The following is a 26684-nucleotide window of genomic DNA, read 5'->3' on the forward strand; positions in this document are numbered from 1 at the left end:
TTGGACATCAGTCTCAGCAACATTTTTCTGGATCTGTCTCCTCAGACAAGAAAAAACAAACAGAAAAATATACAATTAGAAACTACTTCAAACTAAGAAGATTTTGCACAGCAAAAGAAACCATCAACAAATGGGAAAACAATCTACTGAATGGGAGAAAATATCTACAAATGATATAACCAATAAGGGGTTAATATTCAAAATATATAAAGAACTACAACCTAACACCAAAAAACCCAAAATGATTTAAAAATGGGCAAAGGACCCGGAATAGACAATTCTCCAAAGAAGACATACAGATGGCTGACACGTGAAAAGCTGCTCAATACTACTAATCATCAGGGAAACGCAAATCAAAACCACAATGAGATATCATCTCACAACTGTCAGAATGGCTGAAATCAAAACCACCAGAAACAAGCATTGATAAAGATGTGGAGAAAAAGGAACCTTCCTGCACTTCTGTAGGAATGCAAACTAGTGCAGCCACTCTGGAAAAAAGTATGGAGACTCCTCGAAAAATTAAAAACAGAACTATCATATGATCCAGTAATCACATTACTAGGTATTTACCCAAAGAATGCAAAAACACTAATTTGAAAGAATATATGCACCCCTATGTTTAATGCAACATTATTTATAATAGCGAAACTATGGAAGCAGCCCAAGTGTCCACTGATAGATGAATGGATAAACAAGATGTAGTATGTATATATGTATGTGTGTGTGTGTGTGTGTGTGTGTGTGTGTGTGTATCATTCAGCCATAAAAAGGATGAAATCTTGCTATTTGCAACAACATGGATGGAGCTAGAGAGTATAATGCTAAGCAAAATGTCAGAGAAAGACAAATACCATATGATTTCACTCATACGTGGAATATAAGAAACAAAACAAACAAACAAAGGGGGAAAAAAGAGACAAACCTTAAAATAGACTCTTAACTCTAGAGAACAAACAGATGGTTACCAGAGGGGAGGTGGGCGGGGGATGGGTGAAATAGGTGAAGGGGATTAAGAGTACACGCATCGTGACGATGAGCACGGAGTAATGTATAGAATTGTTGCATCACTACATTGTACACCTGAAACTAATATGGCACTGTATGTTAATTACACTGAAAATTAAAAAACAAAACAAAACAATAAGTAACAAATATTGGTGAGGATGTGGAGACAAGGAACCCTTGTGCTCTGTCAGTGGGAATGTAAATTGGTGCAGCCACGATGGAAAACACAATGAAACTTCCTCAGATAATTAAAAATAAAAATACCATGTGATCCACAATTCCACTGCTGGGTATTTATCCAAAGAAAATAAAAACATGAATTGGAAAACATATACCCACCTCTATGTTTAGTGCAGCATTATTTACAATGGCCAAGATACGGAAGTAACCTGAGTGTCCACTGATAGATGAATGGATAAAGAAGATGTAGCGTGTGTGTGTGTGTGTGTGTGTGTGTGTGTGTGTGTGTGAATGCATACACAAACATACCTACATGCATGTGGATACATATGTATACATACACGTATATGTGTACATGTACATGCATTTGTATACTAGCATATGTGTATGTACACATGTGCACAAATATACACAATGTAGTGTCACTCATAAAAAGAATGAAATCTTGCCATTCGCAACAATGCAGATGGATCTAGAGGGTATTATGCTAAATGAAATAAGTCAGACAGAAAAAGACTAGTAACCTACAATTTCACTTACACATGGAATCTAAAAAGCAAAACAAAACAAAAAACAGAAATAGACTCATAAATACAGAATACAAAGTGGTGGTTGCCAGAGAGAAGGAGGTGGGGGGATAGGTGAAATAAGTAAAGGGCAATAAGAGGTACAGTTTCTAATGATAAAATAAATAAGTCATGAGGAAGCAAAGTACAACACATAGTAAAAATATACAGCACATAGTAAAAAATATTATAGTAACTTTGTATAGTGACAAATGGTAACTATACTTCTTGTTTTGTAATATACATAATTGTTGAATCACTATGTTGTACACCTGAAATTAATATAATACATCGACTACACTTCAATTAAAAATAATAAGCTACAAAAAGGTTCTAGAACAAGTAATATTTGAAGTTCAATGCAACTAGGAAGTTTTTTTAAATGGCCACGAAATATCACCAAAGAAATATTCAAGTATAAAAACACTTTTTAGAAATCATACATATATTTTCATGTCTGAAGATAGGAAGAAAATAGGGAAAAAAAAAACCTCACCAAATACTCTCAATAGATTTGAATGTGCTCCTTTTTGTATATATTCCTTTTCCATATTTATCCCCATGTATACCTAATTATATGTAGGTCTAACCATTATGGAAACGTACCTTTGTGTTCTGCCCCACCCCTCCCCTAACAGCCACACATGTTATATGAGCTCTTTTCCAAAGTGTTTCATAATCTTAATATAAAAACTTTTAAATTCCCCTAAACTGATAGCCCACAATCTGCTTGCTTAAAGCTCTCCTTACACCATTAAAAATCACTGCTATTTTTTCACCATTATAAGTGATATTACAATAAACATTTCTGTCTATAGTTCTTCCCTAATGGTTTATTTAAAATCAAACAGTATGAATACTTGTGCATATTCATAGGGTAATGAATGCCATGCTGTCTATTGTGGGCAAAATTGACTGCAAATTCATATATACCAGTTGAAATACAGTTGACACTTGAAAGACACTGGTTTGAACTGTATGGGTCTATTTATATGCGGGTTTTTACAACACAGTACTGTAAATGCACTTTCTCTTCCTCATGATTTTCTTAGCAACATTTTTTTCTCAGCTTACATTATTGTAAGGATACAGTATATAATACACAAAATGTGTGTTAATTGACCATATATGTTACTGGTAAGGCCTCTAGTTAATAGTAAACTATTACTAGTTACGTTTTTGGAAGTTGAAAGTTATACGTGGATTTTCAACTGCACAGGGAGTTGGGACCCCTAACCCCTGTGGTGTTCAAGGATCAACTGTGTATGTATATACACACATCAATTTTTCTACAACCATACCCACATTATAAACATCTAAAATTTTTATTTTTGTAAATAATTTTTAAAATTTGCATTTCTACAATGACCATCAAGGTTAAATACTTTTCAATTAAGTTTCATTTCTTCATACAAACATTTATTGAGAATCTATTCTGTGCCAAATTCTGTGCTAGATACCAATGAGACAAAGACTAATTAGATGCAGTCTGTCTCTCTCTTCTAGGAACTTCCAGTTAGTTATACACAGAAAAGCAAAGAAATAAACTAAGTTCTATCAAACATTACAGGTATATGATAGCTACCCAATCCAAAGTCTTGACTAAAATAAAACACATTTTCCCAAACAATGTCAATTTATCTATCAGACCCTACAGTTTTTCTAATAAATTTCAAGAGTAGCCACTAATGTTTTGACAACAGCTTGCATAAAAATTTTCAAGTCTATTATTTTTGGGTTTTGTTGGTGGGGGTAGTGATAGTGGTGGTGGTATGTCCATGCTTTGTATTAATAGGTTTATCACTTTCATAGCACCCCACTTAGAAAAGTATCGGTTCTACAGAGTTTTAATAAGCAGAAATTTTCTTCGTTCCTGATGCTGAAAAAGTTAATCCTAGACCCTTATTTTGACCTTCAAGTTTGTATTCATTTATATTTATTTATATACGCATAGAATATATTTTATTTTAGATTCCTGACTTCCCCATATACATGAAGTGACCACGGCAACAGGCTCCATGTCCACTTTCCACCCATTTGTTAGAATGCCTGTTACAATATATTGTCTGTGGAACTCAAGCCTTTCCTCCCCACTCACTTTAGGATTGCCAGTTAATGAGTTCCAACCCAATCATCTCAATGGCGTGTAAAGTCAACAGGGCAGAGAGGGAGGAAAGAAGTGAGATATCCTTTTCTGGCTCCATGATTCAGGCAACATTTTTCCACTGAAAAATCAGTTAATGAGGCACCTGGGTGGCTCACTCGGTTGAGTCAGCTCAACCGTCAGCTCAGGTCATGATGTCAGCTCAGGTCATGATCTTGCGGTCTGTGAGTTTGAGCCCCATGTCAGGCCCTGTGCTGACAGCTCAGAGCCTGGAGTCTGCTTCGGATTCTGTGTCTCCCTCTTTCTCTGCCCCTCCCCTACTCGTGCTCTGTCTTTCTCTCTCAAATATAAATAAACATGAAAAGAAAAGAAAAGAAAAGAAAAGAAAAGAAAAGAAAAGAAAAGAAAAGAAAAGAAAAGTTATCAGGGCTTATGATAGTCTAGGCCCTATAATTAACTACACTGGAACTAACCCAAGAACTTGAGTACATCTGTAATATGGTTCTGTAAGAAAATATTTTCTGAGTTTCAAACAGCCAAATCATAAATGAGGTTTTAAAACACAACCTGTATCAACAGGAACCTGCATGTGTATTTGCATATATTGTATTACGGGTAAATTTCAGAGTTAGCTTATGTCATGAATGAATTACTGATCACTAACTTAAATTACTTCAGGCTGTTTGTTAACCAAATGTTATGTTACAGAGTAGATTTGACCCTAACAGAAAATAAGCAGAGTCAACAACTAAGGGACAGAATCACTTCATATACTGGTGGAAGATTTAGCAAAATATACAAACACACAAAATGTATTTATAAATGCTAGTTTAATAACTAAGGTGCTTTTATAATAGAAGAGGGGAATGGACCTGCTTGTAATACAGAAAGAAAACAGAATTACCAATTACATGAGAAGAAACCCCAGGAAAATAATCTTCTTTTGATCCCAACTGTACTGCTAAAATGTTAAGCCAAGCTGCTAGAATGTTAGAATATCCTGATTCCTCAACAACGCTGGCCGACATTAGCCAGCTAGTCTCACTTCCATTTATTTATGAATTGCAGGATATAGACACACACATGATTTTTTTTACAGAAATAGGTCTAAGGAGGAGGTTGAGATATGCATTTCTAACAAGTTTCCAGGTAATGTTGATCCTGTTGGCCCTGGCATCACACCTGGGGGGAACCAGTGCCCTGTCTAATCTCACTTTCCCCCATGGTTTTAACTATCACCTTTTCAGTGTGGCCTACAGTAACCCTCCTATCTAATCCTGCAATCTGTCTCCATCTCAGCACTCCCAACCTCTTAATCCTGCTCTGCTTTTTTTCTTTAATTCCTGTAACATTTGCAGACTTCTAACACATTAAACATTTTGTCAGATTGTTTTAATTGTCTTCTTTCCACTGCTAGAATGTAAGATCTACCAGAAAAAAAGACCTTGTTTTGTTAACCAATATATTCAAAACTCCTACATATGTATTGGACATATAGTAGGTAAACAATAAATATTTGTTGAATAAATGACTGATAATACTCATCATCTCGAATTCAGATCTCTCCAACTCTTCACTTTTAATCTAAATGCCTACTCAGTATTACCACTTCAATGTCCTGTTAGTCTCAAATTCAACTTATTGAAAACAGAACTCAGTACCTTCCCTTACTAACTTGTTCTTCCTCCTTTTCTTCTTGACTTAATTAGTAGCATTGTGATCCATCCAGTTTCCTTCCTACTTAAAATTCTTCACTAGTACTCCATCAGCTAGGTATGAGATTCAAGCTCCTCAGCATAGCTTATACAATGTCTTTCCTGTCTGATCCATTTTACTTCTCCAATACTGTTTTTCTACTGCTGCTTCTATCCTCAACTACTACATATTATAGTCCAGCAATGCCTAATTTCTTACTTTCTCTGAACATACCCTGTTTTTATCATGCCTTTCTACTTGCTAGTCAATGTATTTGGAATTCTCTAATGTCTCATCAATAATTCAAAAATCAGCTTAGATCCAATAATTGCCAAGAAATATTCCCACCAAAAGAAATTCCTCCCCACAAAATATTCTTACTTAATGCTATTTCTAGTGCATAATTCTATAATTGCATATGTCACACCACATTATAGTTTGTTTACATGTTACACCTAAACAATTCGTAAAAATAACTAGTTTATATTCATTTTATATCCTTCAGTTTCTAGCACATGACAGATATTCCTTAACATTACCTGAATCATATAAAGAATACTTCAAAAGTCAGTTACACTATAAAAAATAAAGAGTCAATACAAAATTACCGTTCTCTGAAAACTGCCAAGGCTTACACAATTTGTGTTAAAAACTCCACTCAAAACAAGCAAACAAACAAAAAAACAAAAAAACTCCCCTCAAATAAATTTGGTCTCAAATTTCTCAGAGGACTGAACTATCCAGTGTCTTGGTCTGGCTACCTGAATTCATGATCATAAACCATATAAAGTACTTACAAAATGTGTACTAACACGTGTTTGCCACATGTCCACTTGTTTTGGTGTAAGATCAGGAATTGACAAGCCTAATCTGGAAGCCAAAGCTTCAACGTAGCCTGCAAGTCTTTAAAAAAACAGAAGGACAGAATATAAGTTTTTAAAGAGACACACAAATGTTCTCAAGATAATGAACTAGTTACTACAAAAGGAAACAAATAATTTCACACCTGTAACTGGCACTCCAGAAATGGTGTAAATGTTTTTTACAACTTCCATTTTTATTGTGCATAAATATATCCAACTTAAAAATATTTAGTATTAATATATTCGATACACAGGTAAACACGTTGCCTTAGAGCAATTATTCTCCACAATTACTTTAAAAAGACCAATTCAAAGTATATAAAAAATTTTTGCAGCAATTAACAGTTATGCGCTTATTCCAAATTCAAAGCAAAGCACTTTAACATATGATATAAATTAATAACTGTCACCAGAAAGCAAAAATTTCCAAAATTTATCAGATTGATATACTAAGATTGATATACTTGAATTTTCAAGGCCATCTCAAGTATTTATCAGATACAAACTTACTTTATGAACTGTAATAAAAAAAGAATTGCCAACTAATCTATGCATACATCAATTATAAGATGGATCCCAAGAGCAGATATATTAAGTTCTAAAAAAACCTTAATCTGTATATCTAAGAATCAATAAAATGTAGTATCTGTTATTTAATGATATTTTTTAAAGGCAGAGGAGAAATAGTTCTTAAATATAAAGACTCCCAACAAAATCTTTATCTCTAATCAAAAAGAACTGTTTCATGATGCAATCTAAAATTAAACGGCTTTAAATTCTAATATTACCATTTTTATTTTTTTATTATTTTTTTTAATTTTTTTTTTTTTAACGTTTATTTATTTTTGAGACAGAGAGAGACAGAGCATGAACGGGGGAGGGTCAGAGAGAGGGAGACACAGAATCTGAAACAGGCTCCAGGCTCTGAGCCGTCAGCACAGAGCCCAATGCGGGGCTCGAACCCCCAGACAGTGAGATCGTGACCTGAGCCGAAGTCGGAGGCTTAGCCGACTGAGCCACCCAGGCGCCCCTAATATTACCATTTTTAACATTAATGTTGGAAATGGAGAAGTGGAACGTGTAAGGGGTGATATAATTATAAATTAATGTCACAAATCCCAGGAATATAAAATTTCTGCCTTGGCCCAGAAGCAAAGAAACTTTGTGTTTAACAGTAGCTTTGGCCCCAAACTCCAGTACAGAAATCTAATAGACAGGGTCAGGTCACTTATGAAGCTGCCTTTTCTGAGATTATAGGGCTAAGTAGACTACCACTAGACCCAAACCCAAATCTCAAAACTGACCACTCTAATACATGAAGAAAGGAAGAAATAGAGCCAAAAGACTGGGCAAAAGAGAGTATCTTTATCACAGTAGTTAATATCACCTTAGTCTAATTTATAATTTCCAGGCTTCCTCAAGCTCAAGAGGAAGCCCAGGCCACGTGTTGCTCAGAAGAGAGAATGTAAAGAGAGAAAGAGGAAAAGCTGGCCTTTTCTAAGTAGACATCCTCACTTTGTTTCATCATTCCTGCCACATGAAATAAAGGGAGCGAAAACTGGCCAAACCCTGTAATGCTCTGGCCATTCCCACATATGCTCCAGCCATTATGCCTTTTGAAAGTTCCTCTCTCCGGAAAACATGCCCAGTCAGTATCCTCACATTTGAGCCGTATCTTTTATCTTTGGGCTTAGTGGGAGAAGGGTGGGGTGAAATAATGATGGGGATTCTTGCTATTAATCCTGCCTCGCCTTGGAAATGTCTATAAAAGACATATAAATACCTCAGTAAATGAAAATTAAACTCTGCTTACATTGTGGTCATCTTAGAAAACTTTTTTGCATGTATCAATCTCTTGAAAGGATTTTAAACACAAATTTCAGGTCCCTAATTCTGAAATGCAACCCAGGCATTCATATTTGATGTACACCAAAGATTTAGCACCACTCATTTAGAAAAAATAAATTTAAAACGTTAGTTTGAAAACACACCCAATAAATATCCCATTTCTTAATTCTTCTCAATTAAAGAATGGAGAAGAGAAAGAGAGCAAGGTCAGTACACACATGCACAAATGAATGAATAAATGGACCTACCCAAGTCCAGCTAAATCTGACACAAGATTTCCCAAAGCAGCAGCTAAAAAATTGAGAAGTGGATAAGTGAATTGTCATCTGGAAATCAGAAAAATCCTTATAATACATCACTGTCTCATCAGTAAAGCACTGATCTGGAAGAGTTATCACAGCTTCTGAAACCACAACAACTATATCCAAAGTAACTCACTGGATAGCTCTGAGTCAAGATTTCAAAATAGAACACAAGTCTTTCGAGATTACGGTGCTGTACTTCCATCAAGTAGTGGGTTTTTTTTCTGTTGTGGCAGCCGGTTTCCATTCTGGTGTCAATACCCATACAATATTTTGTAGTTTTATCTTTCATTATATTTAAGGAAATTTGGATATTTGGAAGTTAGAGTAAAAGTTTTATGCATAGGTCTGAAATTCAAGAAAATCATATAGAGAAGAAATGTCTCTTTTATTAACTCATCTACTTCATACTTTTCTACATAATAAACACACCACTGAACCATTCCCAAATTTCACCATCATAAAAAATAGAGCAGTAACTGAGGGAAAGAAGGTAATAGAACCAAATTAGATTTTTAAACTTGTATTTCCTTCTTTGATTTTTCTACCCTTAAAAATAAATAACAGTAGAAATAAGGGTAAAAAGGTTTTAGGATAACACTGAATTAAGAGAAAAACTTATTGGGGCACCTGGGTGGCTCAACTGGTTAGGTGGGAGACTTGATTTCAGCTCAGGTCATGATCTCAGAGTTCGTGAGATCGAGACCCACATCAGGCTCTGTGTTCACAGCTTGGAGCCTGCTTTGGATCCTCTGTCTCCTTCTCTGCCCCTCCCCCACTCGTGCTCACTCGCTCTTTCAAAAATTAAAAAACATTTTTCAAAAAACTTTTAAAAAAGAGAAAAACTTATTTTAACATAGGCAGTACAGCACTATTACCCATTAGCTAACATAAAGTACCTAAAATTTCTCAGGAAAAGTGCAACATATACAAAATTAAGAATTAGAAGAATAGGATTAAGGAGATAAACTAATAGACATCTCAATGAGTAAACTTATTCAGATTAAGTATCTTCTAAAACTAACCTACTGAAATGTTTTATAAGTATACAGACAATGGAATAATAACATTAATATTATTAAATACCTGCCATAGTTGAAATTCCCAAAATAATTCCAATAGACATCTCAATATGGGTGCCCTGAAAAATGATTACGAAGAAATTAATCTTAAACATTAATGAAGTGGCTACAAAAAATAGCAAAGTAATAATAAAAAGTTAAAATAGTTAAACATGTTATTGCAACAAAATTATATACATAAAATATGCAAAAATATTCACATATAATATAGTAATGCACTTAACTATTAAATATATGCATTCACACAAAAATAACATCGGTATCATTTTATTCATTAAAATTAGGCTTTCAGAGAAATAAACAATAGCAACAAATACAATTATAATATAAAGAGCAATATAATCCATAATTAAAGATCTAGAATTTATATTTTCCAACCACAAAGAAAGATGCTTTAAACCTCTTGGAATACAGGGACATCTGGGTGGCACAGTTGGTTTAACATCCAACTCTTGATTTCAGCTCAGGTCATGATCTCACGGTTTTTGAGTTCAAGTCCCACATTGAGCTCTGCGCTGACAGCATGAAGCCTGCTTGGAATTCTCTCTCTCACTCTCTCTCTGCCCCTCCCCCATGTGTGCGCGTGCGCACGCGCTCTCTCTCTCTCTCAAAATATAAATAAACAAACAAACAAACCTACCTCTTGGAACACAAAGAAGACCAACTCACCTAATTTTAAATTCTGAATGATACATCTATATAGATATCATTGTTATTTAGTCTATCAAAAACAGAGTAAAAAACTAGTTTCTAGGAACCAAGAGATCACAGACTTCAAAAATTACCTTTATAACCACTTTGTTCTGTAACCATTCAGTAGTGAGACTATATATGGTTCATTTATAAGCAACAACAGCTTCTTGTACAATAGATAGAGCTGCAGCAAAACAAAAGGCTCTAGCTCTACTGCATTTGCACTGAATTTATTGAGAGTTTCAGACGTTCCACATCCATCCCATTCTGAAGACAAGAAGGACTCATATTTTTACTTCTATTTTAAACAGAAGAAACTGAAATGAAAAAGATTAAACTATTCTAATGGGTTATTACATAGAATAAAGAAGAAATCCTATGGTCTATTGTGCTAATTCCATTCTAATACTTGGGCAATGCTGCCATAAGTAGACTTAGGTTTCCTCCTGAATACTGATGCTTGAGAATTTCTAAATAATTTTTTTAATGTTTATTTATATTTTAGAAAGAGAGAGAGAGAGAGAGAGAGACACCACAAGCAGTGGAGGGGGAGAGGGAGAGGGAGACACAGAATCCGAAGTAGGCTCCAGGTTCCAAGCTGTGGCACAGAGTCCCGACTCGGGGCTCAAACTCATGAGCTGAACTCAAAACAGAAGGGGTGAAAGAAAGAACTTACTGCAACAATCATAATTGCATTATCCAAAAAGCCAAACCCTATGAAAGGTATCGCATTGTGGATGAATACTGAAAAACACCAAAAAGAGAAAATATATGTTAAGATTTCTATAACTTAAAATGATAAAAACAGACCATATGACTAAAGTCTCCTAAATAGATCTGATAACCTTTGAAATTTGCTTTTCATTCCCCATAGCCAAAAGATTCTGCTCCTGCAGTAAGTTCAACTACTTCGTAGAAGCTATACTAGGGAAAAACACCAAAATTAAAAACGCTGTTACATGTAAAAATAATTGTGTTAGACTTCTGGGTTGTTTTCTTACTAGCTACAAAGTACATACAGTTAATGGCGGAACAAATAAGTAAATATATGTTACGAGTACCATGTTTTACCTGTTTAATTGCTATTAATATCAATCTACTTCTTATATTGTAAAGACTGATATCATAAAATTAAGCTCCATATTAGAAATAATAAAAAATACCCTGAATCAAATTTCATGGAAACTATATGGTCGCTTTTACTCACTAAACAGTTTTTTGGACAAATATGATAAAAATGTTATTACCTCATCTATATTAGCCATCTATATCCAGTCTTTTCCCCCCCTCACATCATCAGTATCCCTGAAAGCTTTCACAAACTATAAGCAAACTATTTGATTTAAATCAAAATGTAATTTGATCTCTTCCTAACAAAAGCATACCTTACCTTATCTATCTAACATATAATCTGAAAGACCTGACATAATAGACGTGTAACTAGGAAGAACTAATACCTATATATTTTTTATACATTCAGCCTCATTTTTTTTTTTTCATATTTGCATCTTCAGCATGTTGCAGAATGCCTAGTGCATAGCAGATACTCAATGAACATTAGTTAATTAAGTTGAGGACCACTAACCTGGAAAGGAAGAGAATTCCATATTAAGAGAATTGAAGGCAAACTGTGAAATAGATTAAAAGCTGGAATAGTTAAAAGATTTTATTCTAATTCATCTATAAAATTGCCAAGATATAGTCAACATCAATTCAACTAAGGACTTTTTTAGATAAACATCAAAACTGTGAATTTTATACCACATCCAAAAAATAGCCCCTTAAAACAATTGGTGGTATGTGTTCAGTGACTTTAGAGTGTTTTTCTTCTTTTAATGTAGTTAAGTCCACAGAAAGTATAATTAAAATATAATTCAGAAGTTATGAAAGTTTGATATTGCTACAGTCAGTTTGCACCAACCCAGGGAAGGCTAATAAGCAGTGAACAGAACAAAACAAAAAATGCCTCTACCCAAAACAACTATCGAATACTAACATCACAAGAAAAGGGTGTATATACATCCCAGATCATTTCAGATTTCTTTTTGCTATCAAGTAAGAAAGTTCAAGATAAAAAGCAGCATTTTTTAATTACAAGGAATATTATTTTAAAAGTTATTAAAGATGATAAAAATCAAAGTGTATTAATGAAATGGGATTCTTCAATTAAAGAGTCTAACCTTAGCTCTTTGACTTTTTGCCTAAGTCTAGTTACTTAACTACTAGACATCCAAACTTCTGTAATAAGCAACTCTGAAATATAAAATATATCATGTTTTTATGCTTAGACCTAAAAAATGTGTCCTATATATTAAAATTTACTTTCAACACAAAGGAAAAAATACAATTTTCATGTTGTTAAGTAAACATGTACTGGCCACTCCACTGGGCATGAGATACAAAGATAAATAAGATTTGGTTACCAGCCTTCAAAAAGTTTGGGTATGGTAACACACCATACAAACAGCTCATTTCAATATGACAAAAAAAACTGATAACAGTATTATACGGTGCTTGGATACAAACTGCATGAACCTAGGCTAGGAGAATCACAAAAAATTACCTGGGGGAAAAAAGTCTTAAAGAATTCTTAAATGTTTTGGTATTTGGGAAAAGTTACTTATTTCTAATATAAATTGTATTCTACCTCTGAGAGAAAAAGAACTGGCTATTAATTTTTAAAAGTTATGTAAGTTTACTCTCCAGTATGTAATGATCTCCTATTAATTTGCGATTTCTTCAACTTCCTTTGGAAAATACTATTCTATAACAGCAAATCACATCTGATATTTAGCTTTCACTTACAATCTACTCAAATTTACTGCACCATTAAAACATTCTCTTCTTTCATTGTCTCTATAATAAGATCCCAAACTGTTTTACATTATGTCAGTGTTAGCCTTGACTATTTAATTTCTATCATAACAGTAAAGAAAGCACACCAGCACCATTTATGAGCTTCTTCTTCGTGGCAGTGTTAAACGAACTTAACTTTCTTCATCATTACAAACAGCATGCCGTAAATATTTTCTCCACCAGAGAACAGTTCTACCCAGCCCTGAGCTCAGACTTTCAAGTTCTGAAATTACCCAACTTAAATCCAAACTAAAGTAAACATATCCTTTTTACGGGGAATTAAGGAAACCTTACCATAAGTATAATTTTATTTCTACATGGTAACTACAGTTTAACAATGTTAGATACTGTTACAAATGTCGAAATTCCCTAACATTGTAATATGTCTTAAACCAAGTTTATAAACTTTTTGTTTCAGCATGATAAATAAGATAATCTACTCTCTCTGGAAAAATTAAATTTACTGACTCTTCTATACTATCAGTGAATGATACAGTTATTTCAAGTCTAAAAGACAGATGCGCAAATATTTAACAATTATAGAACCATTACCATATCTCAGCTGTCCTGGTGTGGGTGGTGGTGCTTCCAATTTTTCTAAAGGGGAAAAAAAGGGTTTAGGTCAAGAATTAGTTACCATAGCATGAGTTCTTTTTTATTACAGTGAAGAAAATACCAGCAGATTTACAAAGTGGGAGAATATCAAAGTTTATTCATACATTTTTGTAGGATAACAGACCAAAGTTATCCATACAGAAAATAATACTTGGTATGGATTACATCACAAGGCTAGAAAACAAAACTGAACTTTAGTGACAAGTCTACCATGGACCCTATGGCCTTGGGTAATCATTAGCTTTTCATTTTTCTTTTTTTTTTTTAATCTTTACATCTATATAATGGGCCTGATTACATTAGTTACAGTAAAAACAAAACAAAACAAAAAAACCCACCAAAAACACAAAAAACAAAAACCTTTGAAATATAGTTACCCTTCTTTAAGATGGCAATGATAGATGTCTTAAGAAATATATATACAAACAAACATTGATAGCAGAAAAAAGAATATTCAAATAGACCTAGTATATCCTTTAAAAAACAGAAAATAATATTTTTAAAGCAATGTATTTCAACAATGACTTCACTGGATTGTGTTCTGTTCCTTAATCTCCCTTGATAATATAACGAAATATTTTGAGTTTTGGAACCTATACTATTGGATAATATAGAATATTCTACACAATAAAAAGTAGAGTGCTAGTCAAAATCACAAGTAACAATAAACTATTTATAATATATATCATAATAAACACACCAAATTTTCCCAAAGTAATATCTTTAACTGCCATCATTAAATCTAAAAATTAACAATTATTATAAAGAAGCAACATACCTAATCTCATAACAATAACCATCTCACCATTTGTGTAAGTACAAGAGTGAGCTCTGGTAAAATGGCAGAGAACTGTACTTTATCCTCCTCCTCCTCCAGTCCAAAAAAATTAATACCCACACCATGGATCACACTGCTCTAAAGGTTTAGTACAACCAGACTGTCCAAGGAAACACATTACAAACTGGATATATATTTTCTAAAATTTTTATTTATACTCTGTGACAACATAAGAAGTGAAGAATTTAGCTTTAGAAAAAGTAAAAAGCAAATGTATCTCCATTGATAAACTATGTAAAAAAGTATTGTCCATATTTGTGAATGGTATTTTATTAAAAGCGCATACAGTACCAAAATGGTTTTACAATAAGTATGCTAAAACCTTGAGTTTAATCAATGATCATATTATTCAGACAGTTCTAAGAATGCAAGTTTAAGTTTTGTTTTCCCCTTTTTAGAAGAGTTATGAAATGAAGATATACTGATCTTTGCAGAATTTCCCATCTGATTAAAGTATATTCGCTGTCTGTTGACTAACACCATTACCTCAAGATCTATTTTGAAAGCATGCAAATGGTTTTCCAAATTTTAACAAGGAACATAGGTTACTACGTACTCCAGAGTTTTCTGCTGAAGTAAACATGCAAAAGTGGTTACATACCAGAACTATTTGCTAGATGCATTACTCTCATCATCACTACAGTTCTGACACTGTGAGGAGAAGTCCTTGTCAGTTGACTGGAACATCTTGAAATACCTAAAAATTCAACAAGCAGGACTTTCCCAATAGAATGAGAGTATACAGAGTCCTTGCTTTTACTTCTTCAAATTCCCTAAATCTTCATATTGAGCAAAATATTTAAAATATTTTACAACTCCTAAGAAGAAAGGGTAAGAGGTAGGCAAATGTATGATGTGCAGCAAAGAGCAAACAATCAAATAATATACTCAATATTCCTCATCTCTCTTTCCTATTACACATATGGATTAAAAAATTAAAACTAATGAAAAAATAACTTTTTTAAAGACTGAGAAAGAGAAAGAAATACAAAGTAAAGGAGATAGAGCAGGAAGGAAAACCACTGGCACAGAGATTAAGGTAAAATCAAAGCAGAGACTTTGCCTCCTGCTTCACAAAGAACCTAATAAGCAGCAAGAGGAAACATGAAAGGAACATTTCCTAGAAAGTGGAAATTTTATTGGAAAGTATCTGTCAAAAATGTTTTAAGCCATAAGTTGATCATTTTGAGGACTTTGACGCTGTTTATTACCTTATTATGTTAACTAAATCAAAACTATATATATCAGAAGTGAAAAACATTAGAGGTTCAATGCACAACAGAACTCAATCTTGGAAGTAAGCCCACGCAATCTTATACAGGTTTAAACTGTACTGGCTGTGGGGTGCCTGGGTGGCTCAGTCGGTTAAGCACCCACCTCTTCATCTCCACTCAGGTCATGATCTCACGGTTCCTGGGATCCAGCCCCACATTGGGTTCTGTGCTGACAGTGCGAAGCCTGCTTGGGATTCTCTCTCTCTCCTTCTCTCTCTACCCCCCTCCCACCCTCTGTCTCTTGAAACAAACTTAAAAAAAAAAACACCAAAAAACTGTAGTCGCTGCTAACATAACCTCCCTCAAAACAGTCACAATAAACCTCAGAAGCTTTTTATTTCCCTACATATATATCTTAACCTTAAGAATTATCTTTTTTTTATTAAGAAAAATTTTTTAATGTTTTTTATTTTTGAGAGAGACAGAGACAGAATGCGAGTGAGTTAGGGGCAGAGAGAGGGAGACACAGAAGCAGAAGCAGGCTCCAGGCTCTGAGCTGTCAGCACAGAGCCCGACGCGGGGCTCGAACTCACGAACTGTGAGATCATGACCTGAGCCGAAGCCGGACGCTCAACTGACTTAAGCCACCCAGACACCCCAAGAATTTTCTTTTTGAGGGCACCTGAGTAGCTCGGTCAGTTAAGCAACTGACCCTTGATTTTGGCTCAGGTCGTGATCTCACGGTTTGTGAGATTGAGCTGGTTTGTGAGATTGAGCCCCACTGTGGGCTCCGTGCTGAGAGCAGCACAGAGCCTGCTTGGGATTCTCTCTCTCCCTCTCTCTCTGTCCCGCCCCCTGCTCGCACTCTCTCTCATTCTCTCTCTCAAAATAAATAAATAAACTTGAGAATTTTCTTTTGACATATAGTAAACTATCGACACTTACATTGGAAATATATTCTAATCTAATGTTTCATTAAGAAGACTTTGGAGTTAGAAAAACCTAGTTCTTTCAGTTTGGGTGTGTATGTGTGTGTGTGAATGTATGTGTGTGTGTGTAATATACACCATTACTTTTTTCTTTTTCTAAATATCTTGAAATAATAAGATAATCATTAACCCTAGACTGTATTTTACCATATCATATTTTCCAATGATTTTAACTTAAAAAATTCTGGTTCTACTTCCACTACTGGCTTCCTAACCTCCTGTGAGACCAATTTTCCTGCATAGAATATCTATAAACTATAAATAAATATGTAATAAATATATAACTACCTAAAAGCACTAGAAAATGTCCAAAAACAGGTTGATTCTGGAAAGGAATCAACACTTAGAAAAAGGAACGGAACTAAGTGAATTAGCTGCTTATTGTAGCTTTTGGCCTAAGGGCAGACTTCACCCACAATACTGGGGCAACTAAAACTCCAACAAAATATCTTCAGTCTTTCTGGCCTGCAGAAGCAGTGGCCAGGGTGCAAGGTAGCCAAAGCCACTAGAAAGTGAAAGGGGAGTCCTGGAAATGATAGAGACAGAAAGGAGGAGGAGCCCTAAATTCTGTATATACAGTCAGTTCAAATATATGGCTGACCTGTGAACCACACATGTGTGGAAAAAACCGAAACAAATCTCAGCTAAGGGTAAAATAACTGAAGATTTGAGCTGTACACCAAGATACAGTTTGTAGTATGAGCTTAACCATCAACTGCCTGCTAAAACAAGTAAAGAAAAATCAGTATCTTTTAGAAGAATAAAGCACAATCCAGAGTCTCTACAACATGATAATTGCAGCAGTGACTAAGATATAATCTAAAATGCTTCACAAACAAAGAAACAGGACAAAATGACCCATCTTCAGGAGAAAAAAACAATAGACGAAGATAAATTCTGAAGTGACTCAAATGTTAGAAGTAGCAGACAAGGTCTAATAAAGTAGCAATTAAAATTATATTCAAAAACATAAATGAAAACATAGTCAAATAGAAACTATAAAAAGAACCAAACTCATATGAAAATTATCTGAAATCTTAAAATTAATTGGATAGGCTTAAAAGCAGAATGAAGAGCGAACATTATAGACCAATAAAAATTATTCATCTGAAGAACAGAAAATAAAAGGATTGAGAAATAACAAATCAGTCTCAGAGACTTGTGGCTAAATATCAAAAAGTCAAAACATGTATAACTGGAGTTCCAGAAAGCAAGAAGAAAAAAAACAAAAAAAAAATGTTTGAACAAATAATGTCTAATAATTTCCCAAATTTGGTGCAAGACAAAAATTTCAAGAGTCATGAAAGTTCAGTGAACCCCTAGTAGAATAAACATGAAGAAAATCAATGATAAAAAAGAATCTTATATAGTCACAAAAAAAAGGACACGTTCACTAAAGGAAAACAATGATTTACATGATTCAAGAAGGGGGGAAAAAAGCTATCGGCCATTATTCTGTATCCAGAAAGATTATCCTTCAAGAATGAAGGCAAATGTATTTCAGAAAAACTAAAACTATGAGAATATGTTGCCAGCCAACCTGCAATCTAGGAAATGTGAGAGCGGGTTCTTCAGACTGAAGGGAAATGCCAGTTGGGCAGTAGGATCTTTAGGAAAGGATGAAGAGTATCAGAAATGGTTATATAAAAAACCACTTGTTCCCTGGTAATTTAATTTAGGTAGACCTGACTACCTATAGAAAAAATTGTAACTCTGCCTTATGGAGTTTATAACATACGTAGATGTAATACATATGACATCAAAGCATAAAGGATGAAAGAGTTACAAATGGACCAATTGGGTAATTTGGTTGCGATATTTCTACAATGTCTATTAAGTAGTACAATATTAGCTCTAAGTAGTCTATGAAAAACTAAGAATGAATATTTGTTTTTTTAACAAATATTTATTTATTTTTGAGAGAAAGTGAGGGAGGGGCAGAGAGACAGGGAGACAGAGAATTGAAGCAGGGTCAATTCCAAGCTGTCAGCATAGAGCCCAACACGGGGCTTGAACCCACGAACCATGAGATCATGACCTGAACCAAAGTCGGACACTTAACCAGCTGAGCCACCCAGTGCCCCAAGAATGCATATTTGTAATGCCTAGAGCAATCACACATACAGACAAAATGCAATGAGAATACGGTTAAAAAGCTAGTAAATAATTTGAAAGGAATTTTTAAGAATTAAGTAAAAAAAATGCAGGAAATGAGAACAGAGGGACAAAAAGCAAATAGTAAAATAGCAAACCTATATCCTACCATGTCAGTAATTTACATTCAATGTTAATGGACTAAACTAAACGCGTCAATGAAAAGGCAGAGTTTGTCAAAATGGATAAAAAAGCAAGACCCGACTCTAAGATATCCACAAGAATTACACTTTAATAGGTTGAAAGTAAACGGATGGTAAAAGATATACTTACTATACAAACACTAAGCTTATAAAGGCTGGCGTGGCTATTTTAATATCACATGAAGTAGACCTAAAGAATATGACCAGAACCAGGGACATTTCAAAATGATAAAAGAGTTAATTCATCAAAAGGCAAAATAATAATTTGATTATGCCTAATAACATAGCTTCAAAATGCATGATGCAAAATCTGACAGAATTAAAGGGCAAAATAAACAATTCCACAGTCATACTTAGAGAGATAGAAACCTCTTTCTCAGCAACTGACAGAAATGAAAACTAGGGAAAAATATCAGTAAGATACAGATTATTTGAACAACACTACCAATCATCCTGATCCAATTAATATTTAAACAACACCCAACAACTATAGAATACATATATTCTTCTAAAGTGGAGATGGTTCTTTCACCAAGAGAGACCATAAGCTGATCCACAAAACAGATGTTAATAAATTTATGATTAAAATCATAAAGAATACATTCTCTGACCAAAATGGAATCAACAATAAGGTATCCAGAAAAAAAGTTTTGGAAATTAAATAACATTTTCTAAATACATGGGCCTGGGGTGCCTGGGTGGCTCAGTCAGTTAAGCCTCTGCTTTTAGCTCAGGTCATGATCTCACATTTGTGAGTTCAAGCCCCACACCGGGCTCTCTGCTGTCAACACAGAGCCTGCTTCAGATCCTCTGTCTCCCTCTGCCCTTCCCGTGCTCACTCATTCTCTCTCTCTCTCTCAAAATAAATAAACATTTTAACATAATTAAATACATGGGCCAAAGAAGAAATCAAAAGGGCAATTAGACTGAATATCAATGAAAATACAACATATCAAAATTTATGGGATGCAGCTATATGAATGCTTAAAGGAAAGCTTATAGTTTGAAATACTTACATTAATAAGAAGAAAGGTCTAAGATAAATGGCTTACAGTTTTATCTTAAGAAGCTATGAAAAAAAGACCAAGAGCGAGTTAAATCAAAAGTAAACAAAAAGGAAATAACAAAAGAAAAGAGCCGAAATCAATAAACAGAAAATAAAGGAAATAGACAAAGACAAAAGTTGGTTCTTTGAAATGATCAACAAAATTAATAAGCCCCTAGGTACACTGATCAAGAAAGAGAAAACACAAAATACTAACATCAGAAATGAAAGAAGGGACATCACTACAGATCCTAAAGAAATTAAAGAGAGTATTACCAGTAACCTTATGCCAACAAATTCAACAACTTTGATAAAATGGACAAATTGTTTGAAAAATACAATTTACCAAAACTGACATAAAATGAAACAAAAAATCTGAATAGTTCTATCTATTAATAAGATTGAATTTGTCACCAAACACTTTTCCATAACATATACACACAAAAATCCTCCAGGCTCAGATGGTTTCATTGGTGAATTTTGTCAAATGCTTAAACAAACACACACACACACACATACACACACACACACACACACAATCTTATATAAACTCACAAATTATTTCAAAAAACAGAAGATATGAAAATACTTCCCAATTTGTTTTATGAGGTCAGAATAATCCTAAAAATAAAACCTAACCAAGAAATTGCAAAAAAGAAAAATCTGCACACCAATATTCCTCGTGAACACAGACACCAAAATCCTTAATTGAATGATGACTCTTCTGCTTTCTTTAAGTGTGTTTATTCATAATAGTGGCAAAAAATAGCATCCATATTCCCTTGCATTTTTCCCTTTTTTTAGATATTTCTCATTATTGGAAGAAGTTGCTCTTACTAGAGTTCCATGTTTAGAAATACATAGGTTAGGGGGTGCCTGGGTGGCTCAGTCAGTTAAGCATCTGACTCTTGATTTCGGCTCAGGTCATGATTTCATGGTTTGTGGGTTCGAGCCCTGCATCAGGCTCTGCGCTGACAGCATGGAGCCTGCTTGTGATTCTCTCTATCCCTCTCTCTCTGCCCCTCCCCTTCTCTCTCTCTCTCTCAAAAGATAAACTAAAAATAAAATTAAAATAAAAAAAAGAAATACATAGGTTAGGAAAATTATCTGCAAGCATTTATGAGGTAATATTTATATATAGGATTTTTTTCCTTTGGATGGTGCATTTAAAAGTCTGCCTGAGGAAGGGTAAATAAGAAAAGACAGTTGTTGCAGACAGCTAGTTTTTACTGTATCAAATCAAATGAAAATTATTTGAAATGGAACTCTCTCTTCCTCCAACATGTCCTTGAGAATTTAAATATATTAAAGTATTATAAAACATAGACAAATCTTTCCCTAATATAAAAATATCTGAGATACTAATTACAAATCTTGAGAATATAAGAAAAACACTTGGTATGTTTAAATATAGGATTTTTTTTAACACTTTCAACATTTTGTTTTGCTTCAGCAACCCAGCAAGACTAGAGAAAATGATTTAAAATGTAAAGCAATTTTACTTTTTTTCTAAATGCAATGAAACTCTAACTTTTTAGATTGTATAAAGCATGAGGTATTCAGTTAGTTTTCTAATTAACTGAAGCAACCAGAGACCTGTCGTAGCTTATAAAAATGCCATTATTGCCTGTGTAATATTAACATTTTTTAAAAAGGAATTATTTCTTTGATGTATTAGAATACTATAGTGCATCACAATCATTTTAATGCTCAATTAATAGCTCTTTAGGAAGTATAAAAGTGAGGGCACTATCATATAAAAAAGAAATGAGAAGAGAGTCAAAAGAAAACACAAATTAAGAATTTTTTTCTCCTATTTCAGGAATAATAATGTATTTAATCCAGCTGTGTTTTATATTTTCCTACATAAATATAAGTATAAATAAGTTTGGTACTGTATTTACTTAAAGAAAGAGGAATGTTAGATTAGGAAGAGAGCAGCAGAGGGAGGAATGAGAAACAGAACATGGTAAGAAAAACAGATGAGCAACAAATGCAGAGATTTTTTTTTTTTTAAACGGAGAGGGAGGGAGGGAGAGAGATTATTTTAAAGGGAGCCTCAGAAAAGGCGACACAAGAAAGAGACTCCCTAGATCTGGGCAAATGAATTGCTGGAACATGGATTTTTTTCAGTCTCTCTACTGTGATGCTTTGTTGATCAGTCATCCAGCCGTCTAAACTTGGTATCTTTGGATCAGACTCCATTGTGCACACAGAGAACTAATACACAGCACAATGCTGAGCACTATGGGAAAAACAGATGAATAAAAAGCATCTCAACTGTGCCAGAGGTTCTCAGGTTTTGCTGTAGGACGCCCATCTAAATGTTTCCGTATCCTAGGTCACATTCTAAAAGCTTATTTTATTTTTTAAAGTGTATTTATTTATTTTGAGAGAGAAAGAGTGCACAGGAGGGGCAGAGAGAAAGAGAATCCCAAGCAGGCTCTGCACTGTTAGCACAGAGCCCGACGCAGGTCTTGAATTCACGAACCCTGAGATCATGACCTGAGCCGACATCAGAGACTTAACTGACTGAGCCACCCACGTGCCCCTAAAAGTTTATTTTAAAATAAATTCCTGAGTGGGGCACCTGGGTGGTTCAGTCAGTTGAATGTCCCACTCTTGACTTCAGCTCAAGTCATGATCTCATGGCTTGTGGGATCGAGCCCCATGGCCGAGCTCTGTGCTTATAGCACAGAGCCTGCTTGGGACTCTCTTCCTCGCTCTCTGCCTCTACCCTGCTCATGTGTGCACATGTGTGTGCACATGCACTCTCTCTTTCAAAATAAACATAAAAAATAAAATAAAATAAATTTTAAAGTAAATTCCTGACCAATTGTTTACCATTACCCTTTTTTAAAACCTTAAAATGGCATTTAGTAGGAGATAAGTTGGCTAATTGTAGGTTCTAATAAATTAATTTCCAGTTAATCTTTTTTTTTTCTTTTTCCTGTACTGGAAGGTAACCAATAATAGTTTATTAGTAAGCATCAGGAGAAGCTTTTCCTAGGACATGTATTTGGGACAGTAATCCTACAACCAAACCTATATTATTGCAATAACAGGACCTCTAACCATAGAAGAACAACTATTACCACTTTAAAGCTCATATTTCCTTTAATCCTAGAAAATTCCTAGTAGGTTTTACTAAAATATTTTATACTACTTCATAACTAAAATGTAACTTTTGTATTCAAATATTTTTGTCAGTGTTATAAGTATACTAAAATTTACTCTTTATATATTAGTGCTTCGAATAAAGTAGAAAATTTGTTTAAATTACACTTTTCAGGAACATACAACATGCGAGTTAAAAACAAATTTTTTTAATGTTTTAATTTTGAGAGTGCACAAGCAGGGGAGGGACAGAGAGAAGGGGACAGAGGGTCTGAAGTGGGCTGTGCACCAACAGCAGCAAGCCGGACGTGGGGCTTGAACTCATAAACCTTGAGATCATGACTTGAGCTGAAGTCAGACGCCCAACCGACTAAGCCACGCAGGTGCCCCTATATGCAAGTTTTAAACAGAGCCTTGGAAACAGAACAACTGTCTGCAGCCTGGCCGTACAATGCCTTGTGCCTCTGATTGTGCTTTTCAAGCAAAATATATTGCTTAAATAGGAATTTACTGTAAACATCTTACATTTAACAAGCCATATTTATATACACACATGCATGCATTATGTATATGTATACATAACTTACACAAATATTTATTTATTTGTATTTACATATATTAAAGAGATGTGGATATTGAGTTTGTTTTTTTTTTTTTTGACTTAGGAATTTTTTAGCAAAATTAGAAAATAACATTTAAAATACTAATATCCTTTGCCTTGTCCAAAGGAAAAAGTTACACTTTTCAAGTATGAAGATCATACATGTTTACTGCAGGAAGTTAATTGGATTCAGAAAAAAAAATTAAGTACATATAACTTCTCAGAAATGAACATTTTGATGTATTACCCTTTGATCTTTTTTCTATAGAGATGTATACATAAAACATATTCTGCCATTTTTACAAAGCATTATATGGTGAATATTTTCCCTTATCTTCAATTTTTTTAAGGTAATGATTTGATTGGTGGCATTTTCTTTTTCTTTTTTTTTTTTTTTTTTTTTAATTTTTTTTTTTCAACGTTTTTTATTTATTTTTGGGACAGAGAGAGACAGAGCATGAACAGGGGAGGGGCAGAGAGAGAGGGAGACACAGAATCGGAAACAGGCTCCAGGCTCCGAGCCATCAGCCCAGAGCCTGACGCGGGGCTCGAACCCACGGACCGCGAGATCGTGACCTGGCTGAAGTCGGACGCTTAACCGACTGCGCCACCCAGGCGCCCCTTTTCTTTTTTATTTATTTTTTTTTTTTTTTAATTTTTTTTTTCAACGTGGCATTTTCTTTTTCTATTTGGCCATGATTTCTATTTATTTTATTTTATTTTAATTTTTTCTTCCAAGTTTTTATTTAAATTCAAGTTAGTTAACATTTAGTGTAGTATTGGTTTCAGGAGTAGAATTTAGTGATTCATCACTTACATACAACACCAAGTGCTCTCCTTAATGTCCATCACCCATTTAGCTCATCTCCCCACCCGACTTGCCAACAGCAACCCTCAGTTTGTCCTGTGTAGTTAAGAGTCTCTTATGGTTTGTCTCCCTCTCTGTTTTTATCTTATTTTATTTTGCCTTCCCTTCCCCTGTGTTCATCTGTTTTGTTTCTTAAATTCCACATATGAGTGAAATCATATGGTGTTTGTCTTTCTCTGACTGACTTATTTCACTTAGCATAATACACCCTAGTTTCATTCACCTCGTTGCAAATGGCAAGATTTCATTCTTTTTGATGGCTGAGTAATATTCCATTGTGGTGTGTTTATACACATGTGTGTGCGTGTGTGTGTGTATTTCTTTATCTATTCATCAGTTGATGGGCATTTGGGCTCTTTCTATATTTTGGCTACTGTTTGACAGTGCTGCTATAAACATTGGGGTGCATGTGCCCCTTTGATAAGTTATTTTTGCATCCTTGGGATAAATACTTAGTAGCACAACTGCTGGGTCCTAGGGTAGTTCTATTTTTAATTTTTTGAGGAACCTCCATACTATATTCCAGAGTGGCTGCACCAGTTCAGATTACCACCAAGAGTGTAAGAGGGTTTCCGTTTCTCCACATGCTCACCAACATGTTGTTTCCTGAGTTGTTAATTTTAAGCCATTCTCACAGGTGTGAGGCAGTATCTCATTATAGTTTTGATTTGTGTTTCTCTGATGATAAGTAATATTGAGCATCTTTTCATGTGTCTGTTAGCCACCTAGACATCTTCTTTGGCAAAGTGTCTATTCATGCCTTCTGCCCATTTCTTCACTGGATTGTTTTTTGGGTGTTGAGTTTGATAAGTTCTTTATAGATTTTGGATACTAGCCCTTTATCAGGTATGTCATTTGCAAATATCTTCTACCATTCCAATAGCTGCCTTTTAGTTTTGTTGATTGTTTCCTTTGCTGTGCAGAAGTTTTTTATCTTGATGAGGTCCCAATAGTTTATTTTTGTCTTGTTTCCCTTGCCTCCAGAAATGTGTCTAGTAAGAAACTGCTATAGCTAAGGTCAAAGAGGTTGCTGCCTGTGTTCTCCTCCAGGATTTTGATGGTTTCCTGTCTCACAGTTAGGTCTTTCAGCCATTTTGAATTTATTTTTGTGTCTGGTGTAAGAAAGCCGTCCGGTTTCATACTTCTGCATGTCACTGTCCAGTTTTCCCAACACCATCTGTTGAAGAGACTGTCTTTTTTAATTGGATATTCTTTCCTGTTTTGTGGTAGATTAGTTGACTGTATAGTTGTGAGTCCATTTCTGGGTTTTTCTATTCTGTTCTACTGATCTATGTGTCTGTTTTTGTGCCACTACCATACTGTCTTGATGATCACAGCTTTATAATGCAGCTTGAAGTCCGGAATTGTGATGCCCCCTGCTGCGCTTTTCTTTTTTTCAACATTACTTTGGCGATTCAGGGTCTTTTCTGGTACCATACAAATTTTAGAATTGTTTGTTTTAGCTCTGTGAAAAATGCTGGTATTATTTTGATAAGGATCGCACTGAGTGTGTAGATTGCTTTGGGCAGTATAGACATTTTAATAATATTTGCTCTTCTAATCCATGAGCATGGAATGTTTTTCCATTTCTTTGGGTCTTCTTCACAATTTCTTCCTCAACAATTTCTTTCCGAAGTGTTCTATAGTTTTCAGTTACACATCTTCTACCTCATTGGTTAGGTTTATTCAGAGGTATCTTATGGATTTTGGTGTAATTGTAAATAAGGTTGATTCCTTGAATTCTCTTTCTGCTGCTTCATTACTGCTATCTAGAAATATTGGTGGCATTTTTTCATCATATGATGTATAACAGTTTAATCCCCTATCACTAGATATTTATTCTTTGTTTTTTTTCCACATTTACAAATAATATTAATATAAACTTGTATCTAAATCTTTTTGT

At 34.4% G+C, this 26684-nt stretch overlaps 1 protein-coding gene across 1 annotated transcript in view; it reads right to left on the reverse strand.

The window, feature by feature from the left end:
• TMEM65 (transmembrane protein 65) overlaps nucleotides 1–26684 on the reverse strand; it is a 54694-nt gene that overhangs the window by 4427 nt on the left and 23583 nt on the right. The window contains exons 2-6 of the mRNA XM_042923398.1: nucleotides 13750–13794; nucleotides 11018–11085; nucleotides 9653–9707; nucleotides 8513–8555; nucleotides 6351–6456 (exon numbers count right to left, since the gene is read on the reverse strand). Of these exons, the coding sequence (XP_042779332.1) occupies nucleotides 6351–6456; nucleotides 8513–8555; nucleotides 9653–9707; nucleotides 11018–11085; nucleotides 13750–13794 (317 nt within the window). The remainder of the gene's footprint in view (nucleotides 1–6350; nucleotides 6457–8512; nucleotides 8556–9652; nucleotides 9708–11017; nucleotides 11086–13749; nucleotides 13795–26684) is intronic.

Source organism: Panthera leo, chromosome F2, assembly GCF_018350215.1.
Source record: "Panthera leo isolate Ple1 chromosome F2, P.leo_Ple1_pat1.1, whole genome shotgun sequence".
NCBI lineage: Eukaryota > Metazoa > Chordata > Mammalia > Carnivora > Felidae > Panthera > Panthera leo.